Raw genomic sequence first — 10096 nt, 5'->3', positions numbered from 1 at the left:
GGGCGGCGCTGCGGCGGCGGCAGTGGCGGGCGGGCGCGCGGGGCTGGCGGGGCCGGGACTACGGAGCCGGCGGCGCGGGGCTAGCGCATGAGGCCGGGGGCCGGGGGCCGAGGCCGGGAGGCGCCGCCGCGCACGCTGTGGCCGCCGCTGCAGGGCGCTTCTCGGCGCCGCGATCCCGCCACCTCGGAGCAGCCTCCAGCGGCAACAACAACGGGACCGGGAGCGCGCGGCCCGGGCCCTCCCCCCGCGTCATGCGCACGCACCGCCGCCCCCGCCAGCTCCGGCACACGCAGCCCGAGCCCCCCTCCCCGCCGCCCCCGCCCCTCCTGCGCGCCGGCCCCAGCGCCCCCGCCCCTCGCCTGCTAGCTGGCTCGGCAGCCTCCACCCCCGAGCCGCGCGCTCCAGCCCCGGCGCCCGGGCCCCTCCCACCCAGCCTTGGCCCTTCCGCCTGCTCTCCAGCCTCCACCCACACCCGCCTTGAGGGCCACCGGCTCCAGGTGGACAGCTGCGCCGGCCTCCTCCCGGCCCCGGCGGTCTGTCTCGCCTCCCTGCTCTGGTCTGGGCGGGGTGTCCGATCTTTGGGCACTGCCCGAGCAGTGCCCTGCGCCTGAGGGTGCTGATGAACGCGGCGGATTGGCCGAGAAGGGCCGCTAGCCCAGGCACAGCTGCGTCTCACTTAACATGGTCCTGCCTTCAGTGCTGCACAGGCTCCCCTGTTCCCGCCCGAGATCATCCCTGGAGACCACCCTGTCCCCAGGGTTCTCTCTCTGGCCGTCCCCTGGACTCGCCACTGCGAGCTGCAGCACAGAGCCTGGAAATCTGGGTTCCCGGCTTCTATTTCCTGTTCTCCCTGAGAGCTTCACCAACAAGGCCCTTGGAAATGGCCCTTTAAACAACAGCCCCTCGCTCATCTTCAGGCTTCTCCTAAAAGACTCCCCTGTGGGACTGGGATGGTTCACTGTCTGCCACCGCCTCGGACCTGCTGGTACATAGGCAAAGAAGAGAGAGGGATCCAATATGATGCCTTCTATCCCCACTCACCCCATTTAAGAGATTCACCAGAACCCACATGGCTCTTTTCATTGTCCTCAACCCCTTGCCCATCTTGTGTTCCTGTCCACTCCTTCGGGGGCCAGGGAACTCCCTTCCATGTTTCAGTTCCTATGCACCCCCATTGCCAAAGCTGTCTACAGTCCTGCTAGTCAGCCCTCATCCCCAACCTTTGCAAAAATGCCTAAGAGAGGGCATGTGCAGGGCACTGGCCCCAGCCAGTCAGCCTCTTAGGGCTGTGCCCAGATGTCCTCTGGCACAATTGACATATGCTGGTCTTTTTACACACACTTCCACTTCCCAAGCCAGGCTGAGTCTTTTCCCTGCAAAGAGTTGCCCCCATCTGGCTACTCACACAACTCTGCCCCGGTACCAACGCAGTCACCCAAGTGTCCTGTACTGTCCAAAGAACCCAGGTGCAAGGTACTCAACAGCTGGGGCGTCCCCAGCTCTTGAGAGATTCAGGTTCTATCTACATGTCCGACCTTACTGATGTCTTGTACCTTCTCTGTGCTTCACCTGCAAAGTAGTGGTTGAGCAGAACACCTACCTAGCTCTGATGCTGTGTAATTCGGAAAGCAACAGCGAACATCTCTTTTAGACACTTAACTAGAACTGACACCAAGAATTTGCACCAGGTAGCTCCCAGGAGAAATGCTGAGGGTAAAGAGCTTCTCATATGTGTTGCCCCAGCAGGCGGCACAGATCTGTGTTAGGACCGGTGGGCTTGTCTGTCCCCTATCATTGTATGAGCCATGTGAGGGCAGGGATAAGTTCACCTGTATGATTCACCATTGTATTCCCAGCATCTTGCACAGTGCCTGACATCTAGTATACATTTAATAAATGTTTCTAGAATGAACGAATGAATGGGAAGGAAGGAACTAGGGAGAAGTTAGGTCTGTATGTTACATATCGAAACTGACCTTCCCAAGGCAGTACCTGCTCCCACTTGCGGTACATGATCCCACAAGTAAGTATGAACTATGGAAACACTAGGGTGCGTTACTTTTCACCAAGACTGGTCTATAAAACCCAGGACGTGAGATCTCTGTGGCCCAGAGGAAGCAGGGAAAAGCTCACAGCAATTAGCTGGCCCAAGCCAGGCTGGGGCTCAAAGTCCTCTACACTGTAACACTCTAAGGACCCAGTTTCCAGGCCCAGATCTGGGTGGAGAGTGTACCCTAGTGTAATACTAGGTGAACAGATACCTACTGTATAACAGGTCCCTGACATAGTTCTCACACTTGTTTAATAAAACACTTAATTTCTTCCTTACAATTTCCTTATGAATTATGTTTTAGGAACAAAGCAATTCAGATTCAACGAGATTCAATAGCGCACCCAAGGATATACAGTTAATAAACACGGGGTAAGAGATCAGCATTTGTCCAGGTTCCAAGGTCTATGCTTCTCGCATAGTCTTACAGGGGCAACGTGGAGGAAGGGACCAGGGAGACAGGACAGCCCAAGCCACGGTGGCCAGCCCTGCCTGGGGAAGAATGTCCTCCGCCAAGCTGTTGGGACAGCCCATGGGTACCGGGCTGGGAGCCAAAGAGTCAATTTAGGGGGCCAACAGTGCCTTTTGGCGTCCACTCTGACATAAGAACAGAACGGGGTAGGGGTCACCTGAGCTCCCCAGAGCCTGCATCTGGAAACTCGGGTGCTCTGACGTGTTCTCAATGACGTCGGTTTTTGGAGTGACAGATGCCCTGGATGCCAGCGGCGGAGGTGGCGGTCCTGCTGTTGCCCGAACCTCAGGAGGCTGGCACAACCCTTAAGCCCGCCCCCGCGGGCCCCTCAGCGACTTGCGGTCACCAGGACTAGCCTGCGGATCCCGGCACGCGGGTCAGCAGGGCGGAGGGCGGGAAATGCGCACCGCGCAGGACTACAAGTCCCACAATACTCCGGGCGGCGGCGGCAGGGAAGGAGGGGGTGCCTTCAGGTGTCCGCGACCTCGGCGCCTCCCGCCCGGAAGTGCCCGAGGGTCCGCTATGGAGGTGGCGGAGCCGGGCGGTGAGTTCCCGCGCGGTGACCGCGCCCACCCCACCGCCCCGGGCCCCAGCTGGCTCCCGCTCGCCCCGCCCCGGGTTCGCCCGTGCCCTGCCGTGGCTCCGGGGGGCGGGAAGATGGGAGGGGTGATGGAGGAGTTGGGGGTGGGGAGGGCGAAGTCTCGGATTCCCCGGGCGGGATCTCGGGTCCGCCTGCGGACTGGGTTTGAAGAGGCTTCCAGAGGAAGCGCCGAATCGGGCCGCCGCGGGGTGGGGCTTGAGTAGACCGGAGGGGCCAAGTTGGGTGAGGGGGATGGCAGCCCTCGGAAGCTCCGAATTGCCAGAGGGCGGAGATTGACCTGTGGTGTGGGGAAGCCTTGGGAAGCAGTCCCCTGCCGCGGGTGGGGTTTGGTTAAATAACGGGGCTGGGGGTGGGGGGGCATAGAACCCCATTTTCTTCCCCCTTGCAGAAACTTTCATGATGGAGGAGTAGATAAGCTTTGGGGTGAAATAGACGAAGGAGAATGTAAACTTTGAGATAGTAGATGGAAGATTAGTTAGGTAAGCTTTGGGGTGAAGTTTGCTGAGGGTTGAATATAGGGGAGAGGTTGCTTAGAAGATCAAGGCCCTTACATAGAGATAGTGTGTGAATGAATTGGGGAGATGGTTAAAGACCTAGAACTCAGGTTACAAAAAGTTAGGACTTGGGATTTGGTTATGGGAAAGGGCACTGGAGGGAAGTTTGGGACAACCAGGTTTCAGAACAGTATGTGCCCTAGGGTGGAGCTTGAGTAAGGGGGCAGAGGAATCAGGACTGGGAGGGTTTGGTGGGGTGGGGTCAGGAGCGCACTGGAGTTCAGGGGGCTGTTGGCCAGCGAGCCAGCCCCTCATGGGTTCTTTGTGCCTCTCCAGCTCAGTAAGGTGGCAGGCAAGGCAGGTGCCATGGCCTTGATTGAAGGGGTGGGTGATGAGGTGACCGTCCTTTTCGCGGTGCTTGCCTGCCTTCTGGTGCTGGCTCTCGCCTGGGTCTCAACACACACTGCGGAGGGTGCCGACCCACTGCCCCAGCCATCAGGGACTCCAACACCAGCACAGCCCAGTGAAGCCATGGCGGTCACCGGCAGCATCAGAGGGGAGGCCCCAGGAGCCGAGACCCCCAGCTTGAGACACAGAGGTCAGGCTGCAGAGCCAGAGCCTGGCATGGGGCTCTCAGCAACGTCGCCATTGCCAGACTCCCCCCAGGAGCCCCTAGTGCTGCGGCTGAAATTCCTCAACGATTCGGAGCAGGTGGCCAGGGCCTGGCCCCACGATACCATTGGCTCCCTGAAAAGGTAAGCTGGGATGCGGACAGGAAAGAAATTCTGAAGTTGGGGTGGAAGTGATTACAGACCCGGAAGCGCCGCCAGAGAGATCTGAGACTTCCCCGTCCTTCTACAGACGAGGGAACTGCGGTCCCCACATCACACACTGTATCATTCCCCTATAGCAGGAGGGGACCCCCTTAGAGGCCACCACGTGGGTGGGGGTGGAGCCAAAGGTGAGCGGTGGGAGTGTTGTGCTGGGCAGGGGGCCAGGACTGCCTGAGGCCTGCCCTCTTACCCAGGTCCCTCTCTCCTCAGGACCCAGTTTCCCGGCCGGGAACAGCAGGTGCGGCTCATCTACCGAGGGCAGCTGCTAGGAGACGACACCCAGACCCTGGGCAGCCTTCACCTCCCGCCCAGCTGCGTCCTCCACTGCCACGTGTCCACGCGCGCCGGGCCCCCACCGCCCCCCTGTCCGCCGGGGTCCGAGCCAGGCCCCTCGGGGCTGGAAGTGGGCGGCCTGCTGCTGCCCCTGCTGCTGCTGCTGCTGCTGCTGCTCTGGTACTGCCAGATCCAGTACCGGCCCTTCTTCCCCCTGACGGCCACCCTGGGCCTGGCCGGCTTCACCCTGCTCCTCAGCCTCCTGGCCTTTGCCATGTACCGCCCGTAGTGCCTCCGCGGGCGCTCGGGGGCGTTGCCGGCCCCTCCGGACCTCGCTCCCCACGACACAGTGGGCGTTGCTGTCTGCCCGGGCCCGCCTCTCCGGCCTGCCTCTTCCCGCTGGCCTGGAGCCCGGCCCTGCGCAGCAGAGCGCTCCGCCAGTCGGCCGACGCCCCTCCCTGTGACCGCCGTGGCTCCGGGCCACGTCCCCGGGCTGCGGGCTCTCAGCCCCCACTGACAGTCGGCTCCTCAGGGTCAGGCAGCTGCTGTCACTGCCTCGGCCCCGCGCAGAGCCGGCCCACACCCTGGGCCCCTCTGAGTATCCCGCCTGAGGACCCAGCCGCCTCTAGTCCCTAAAGCTCCTGGGGCTGATTTGAGGACCTAAGGACTGCGGGGCGCTGGGGAAGGGGAGCTGCGAGGGGCAGGGGGATTGTGTGGAACACGTGCAGATTAAATAACTGTGAAGTTTTCACTCCTGGTGTGTGTCTGGGTGCGTGGGCCCGTGGGGGTGCTGGGCGGGGAGCCCCTGTCCCCTGGGAAGAAAGGCGAGAAAGGCGCGGACCGGGCCCCGCCGGGCGCCCGACCTTACGCGACGGGCGGCCGACTTCCGCTCTCTCTTCGCCCCAGCCTCCGCGCCTGGCCCTTTGGCTCCGCCCCTCCGCCCCCGGCACCGCCCCGGCTCGGCGCGCGCAGCTTCCCGGAAGCGGGGGGCGGGGCGCGCGACGCCGGGGCGCGCGGGGCCTGATGGGAGCCACGTCTGTGCTGGTCGGGGGCTGAGCCGCGATTGGCGTCCGCAGCGCGGTTCGGGGGTTGCTGGGAAGATGGCGGACTCGGTGGCCTGCCGATGAGGAGGCCGCGGGGGGAGCCCGGCTCCCGGGCCCCGAGACCGACTGAGGGAGCGACCGGCGCGGGGCCTGGGGAGCCATGTAGGGGTGGCGCCTACGGGACGGGCTGCGGGAGGGCGGCGGGAGTTGGTGTTGGCGACCGTGACCACGGTCTCCTGGCGTTGCCGGGCCCGGGTGGGTGTGGGGGCCCCTGACACCGCCGACTCCGCGCCATTGCAAAGCTGCGCGCTCGGGCTCCACGGGCGCCCCGCGAGGTGCGCGCTGCGTTCTCGTTTCACGGGCAGAGAGACGAAGTCACTTGTCCAAGGTCATGCAGCTGGTAAGTGGGAGCGCCCAGCATGGAACCCAGGACCGCCCGGCTGCCGAGCCCGCGTTCCACCCTCCTTGCCGCTGCCGCCTCCTGCGGGAGGGGGAGGTGGTCGGGAGGGCGTATCGAAGGGGCAGGCTGGGCTCCAGGCTGGGCACGACCACTAACCCGATTCGTGACCTCGGGCTTAACCCCTTTTCCTCTCGGGGCCTTGGTTTCTCCACCTGTGAAATCGAGGTAGCGCCAGCCCTGCCTACCACCTCCGAGGCGCGTACGGAGCATCAGAGGTGATACGTGGTGCATGTGGACTTGCTTTGTAAATATCCCCGTGCTGAGCACACCAAGGTGCTGTTTCAGAGGCTGGAAGGAGGCGAGAGAGGGGCGGGGTGGGGAAGAAGACTAGAGCAGTCACAAGGAAGGGGGAGCACGAGTGGGCTGCTCTGACCCCGGGGCCCTCTGAATGGGGAGTGAGGTCAGGAGTAGGTAGCCGGTTTTTCTCCCCTTTGGAGAAAACCTCACCCCCTTCTCTGGGCTGCCCCTCAGGGTCTCCATCACCCAACTCCATGCTTCGAGTCCTGCTCTCTGCCCAGGCCTCCGCTGCTCGGCTGTCTGGCCTGCTGCTGCTCCCGCCAGTACAGCCCTGCTGTCTGGGGCCCAGCAAGTGGGGGGACCGGCCTCCTGGAGGAGGCCTCCACGCAGGCCCTGTGCAAGGGCTACAGCGGCTTCTGGAACAGGCGAGGAGCCCTGGGGAGCTGCTGCGTTGGCTGGGCCAGAACCCCACCAAGGTGCGCGCCCATCACTACCCTGTGGCACTTCGTCGTCTGGGCCAGCTCTTGGGGTCTCAGCCACGGCCCCCTCCCGTGGAGCAGGCCACACTACAGGACTTGAGTCAGCTCATCATCCGAAACTGCCCCTCCTTTGATATTCACACCATCCACGTGTGTCTGCACCTTGCAGTCTTACTTGGTGAGGAGGGTGTCTGGGGGGTGGGTGTTAACGGAAGAATAGAGAAAGAGCATAGAAGACCCAAGATCACTGACAGAATTCACCTCTCAGGCTTTGCCAGGAATGGTGCATCCCCTGGCACACTTGGTGCTGCTCCCCTGTATCCACAGCAGACAGCAGGAGTCCAGCAGCATTCGCTCCAGCTTAGCTAGGGGTGCCAACCCTGATTCCTTCCAACACGGTGCTCTAGAAAGCCACTACTGTTTGTCACCGTTGGCGTGCAATGAGAGCTTATTTGCCATGTTTGTATCAGGCCTTCCCCGCAGACTGTTGTGATACCTCACGTGCACGTGGTATTTCACATTTCTCCAGTGCTTCTGCTTACACTGTAGCAACCCTTCCATCCAGAACATGGAGACGTGAAAGGTTGGGAATTCACCAACTGACCCCCATGACTGGAACAGAGCAGTTCCCCGTTACCAGGCCTGCCTCCTCTGACCCTCTCCCTCTCAGGCTTCCCATCAGATGGGCCCCTGATGTGTGCCCTGGAGCAGGAGAGAAGGTTCCGCCTCCCTCCGAAGCCACCTCCCACTCTGCAACCTGGCCTGCGCAGCGGGCAGAGATTGGAAGCTGCTCTGAGCTGCCCTCGTTTCCTGAGGCGTCCGCAGCAGCACCTCATCCGCAGCCTGGCAGGTGCTGGAGGGGACTGAAGGCAGGTGGCGGGAGGGGCTGAAGAGGAGACAGGTGGTGGTGTCTGGGCCGAGGTGGAATCTAGCTGAGATCTGGCCTGAGGGTCCAGCATAATAGGCTGTTCTTCACAGAGGCCAGGCCAGAGGAACTGACTCCCCACGTGATGGTGCTCCTGGCCCAGCACCTGGCCCGGCACCGGTTGCGGGAGCCCCAGCTTCTGGAAGCCATTGCCCACTTCCTGGTGGTCCAGGAAGCCCAGCTCAGCAGCAAGGTGGGATTACCTCCCACCCTGCCATGCTCCTCTCCTAGCCCTCCTCGGTGTCAGGCCCGGCCCCCTGTTCAGCTTGATTGGCTGCCTCCTGCAGCAGACAACCAGCCAGGCTCTCTGCTCTGTCCCCCCGGGGTTTCATCTTCGCTCACCCCCACCTGGCTTGTCCACCTACCCAGCGTGTATGCCTGGTTCTCTGCAGTTCTCCGCACTCGGCGCTGTCTTAGCTTCGTTGAGCCCACTCCTCTAAGTCTTCAGGGCCAGACCCCACAGCGATGTCTCCTCCACTGGTTTGATTAATCACATGGGGCTCAAGACACTGGTTATGCTGTCGAACTTCTGGTGTGTACGTCGGGGTAGAGGGATTGTTCTGCCTTTACAGAGACATTAGAAGCTTGCAGGCCAAGCCTCCCTGAGGTTCAGCTTGTGAAGGATATTGGAGAACTGTTTCGTGCTGGGTGAAGGGCTACTCTTCCTCCACAGGTGGTACAGAAGTTGGTGCTGCCCTTTGGGCGGCTGAACTACTTGCCCCTGGAACAGCAGTTTATGCCCTGCCTTGAGAGGATCCTGGCTCGGGAAGCAGGGGTGGCTCCCCTGGCTACTGTCAACATCTTGATGTCACTGTGCCAGCTTCGGTGCCTGCCCTTCAGAGCCCTGCACTTTGTCTTTTCCCCAAGTTTCATCAACCACGTCAGCGGTGCGCGGCCGGGAGGGCTGGCTGGGGCCCCGTGGGGCCAGCAGGCAGGGGAAAGTGGGGGTGGGAGCCTGCAGCCCCGCGAGCCTCAGTCCTGCTTTCCCACAGGCACCCCTCATGCCCTGATTGTGCGGCGCTACCTCTCCCTGCTAGACACGGCCGTGGAGCTGGAGCTTCCAGGATACCGGGGTCCCCGCCTTCCCCGAAGGCAGCAAGTGCCCATCTTCCCCCAGCCACTCATCACTGACCGTGCCCGCTGCAAGTACAGGTGGATGGGGCGGCTTGGGGGAGGGGAGGGGACGAGCCTGCGGGAAGCACAGAGTAGAAAAGCCAGGGGGACCCTGAACTGTCCGTGCTGACGCACTCTTAGCAGTAAGAGGAAAAAAAAAAAAAACAAAAAAACGGGCCTTGGGACATTAAAGGCATTTGCCCGGGGTCGAGCCTCCTGAGCCTTTCCCTATCGGTGTTTGCTCCCCCTCCCGCCTCAGTCACAAGGATATAGTGGCGGAGGGGCTGCGCCAGCTGCTAGGGGAAGAGAAGTACCGACAGGACCTGACCGTGCCTCCAGGCTACTGCACAGGTGATTCCCCGCAGGCGGGTGGCCGGCGGCCGGGACGCAGAGCCTTGGCTAGAAGCCAGTGGCCCTTTCTCTTGCCCTTCCAGACTTCCTGCTGTGTGTCAGCAGCTCTGGTGCTGTGCTTCCCGTGAGGACCCAGGACCCCTTCCTACCCTACCCTCCCAGGTCCTGTCCCCAGGGCCAGGCTGCCTCTCAGCCCACCACCCACGACCCTGCCCAGAGGTAAGGGAAGAGGGCAGGAGAGCCTCCCTGCCTCTGTGGACACCACCCTGAGCCATGGTCCGCCCCCTCCAGGGTGGTGCTGATGCTGCGGGAACGTTGGCATTTCTGCCGGGACGGCCGAGTGCTGCTGGGCTCCCGGGCCCTACGGGAGCGGCACCTGGGCCTGCTGGGCTACCAGCTCCTGCCGGTGAGAGCAGCCCCCCGCCCCGCCCTGGGAGAGGCGCCACGCCATCCTGCTGCCCCTCCGCCCAGGCCACAGACCCTGGGGGTAACCTGCTGCTCCCCTCCCCTGCAGCTACCTTTCGAGGAACTGGAGTCACAGAGAGGCCTGCCCCAGCTCAAGAGCTACCTGAGGCAGAAGCTCCAGGCCTTGGGCCTCCGCTGGGGGCCGGAAGGGGGGTGAGGGGGGTGCACATGGGGCTCAGGATGACCCCCCCCCAATGGGGGGGTGGGCAGTTTGCACTTTGGCTCTCTATATTTTGGTTTCTCATTAAAGTCCCTTTCCTTCCCCATCGTGCATCTCGTTTCTGGGACAGGGAGCGGGCT

At 62.5% G+C, this 10096-nt stretch overlaps 2 protein-coding genes across 7 annotated transcripts; both read left to right on the top strand.

Moving 5' to 3' along the window:
• The first annotated feature begins 2965 nt into the window (after nucleotides 1–2965).
• TMUB1 (transmembrane and ubiquitin like domain containing 1) lies at nucleotides 2966–5474 on the top strand. Of its 3 annotated transcripts, none has more exons than XM_035029818.1 (3): nucleotides 2966–3066; nucleotides 3954–4372; nucleotides 4661–5474. In XM_035029818.1, exons 2-3 carry the CDS (start codon nucleotides 3984–3986, stop codon nucleotides 5010–5012), a joined length of 741 nt encoding a protein of 246 aa, XP_034885709.1. In that variant the 5' UTR covers nucleotides 2966–3066; nucleotides 3954–3983; the 3' UTR covers nucleotides 5013–5474. The 3 variants fall into 3 exon arrangements, with proteins under 3 accessions (XP_034885709.1, XP_034885708.1, XP_034885710.1); XM_035029817.1 differs by having other exon boundaries at nucleotides 2976–3066; nucleotides 3487–4372; XM_035029819.1 differs by lacking the exon at nucleotides 2966–3066 and adding an exon at nucleotides 3224–3602.
• Nucleotides 5475–5745: 271 nt separating this feature from the next.
• FASTK (Fas activated serine/threonine kinase) lies at nucleotides 5746–10062 on the top strand. 4 transcript variants are annotated; one of them, XM_035029813.1, is made up of 10 exons: nucleotides 5746–5928; nucleotides 6698–7120; nucleotides 7613–7792; nucleotides 7921–8060; nucleotides 8541–8754; nucleotides 8905–9019; nucleotides 9240–9331; nucleotides 9415–9550; nucleotides 9623–9737; nucleotides 9846–10062. In XM_035029813.1, exons 1-10 carry the CDS (start codon nucleotides 5847–5849, stop codon nucleotides 9951–9953), a joined length of 1605 nt encoding a protein of 534 aa, XP_034885704.1. In that variant the 5' UTR covers nucleotides 5746–5846; the 3' UTR covers nucleotides 9954–10062. The 4 variants fall into 4 exon arrangements, with proteins under 4 accessions (XP_034885704.1, XP_034885703.1, XP_034885706.1 ...); XM_035029812.1 differs by having other exon boundaries at nucleotides 5748–5928; nucleotides 8860–9019; XM_035029814.1 differs by having other exon boundaries at nucleotides 5841–5928; nucleotides 6698–6939; nucleotides 8860–9019.
• The last annotated feature ends 34 nt before the right edge of the window (nucleotides 10063–10096 follow it).

Source organism: Mirounga leonina, unplaced genomic scaffold (genome assembly GCF_011800145.1).
Source record: "Mirounga leonina isolate KUSES-001 unplaced genomic scaffold, KU_Mleo_1.0 Mir_321, whole genome shotgun sequence".
NCBI classification, from domain to species: Eukaryota; Metazoa; Chordata; class Mammalia; order Carnivora; family Phocidae; genus Mirounga; species Mirounga leonina.
This window is presented reverse-complemented; position numbering and strand designations above follow the sequence as displayed.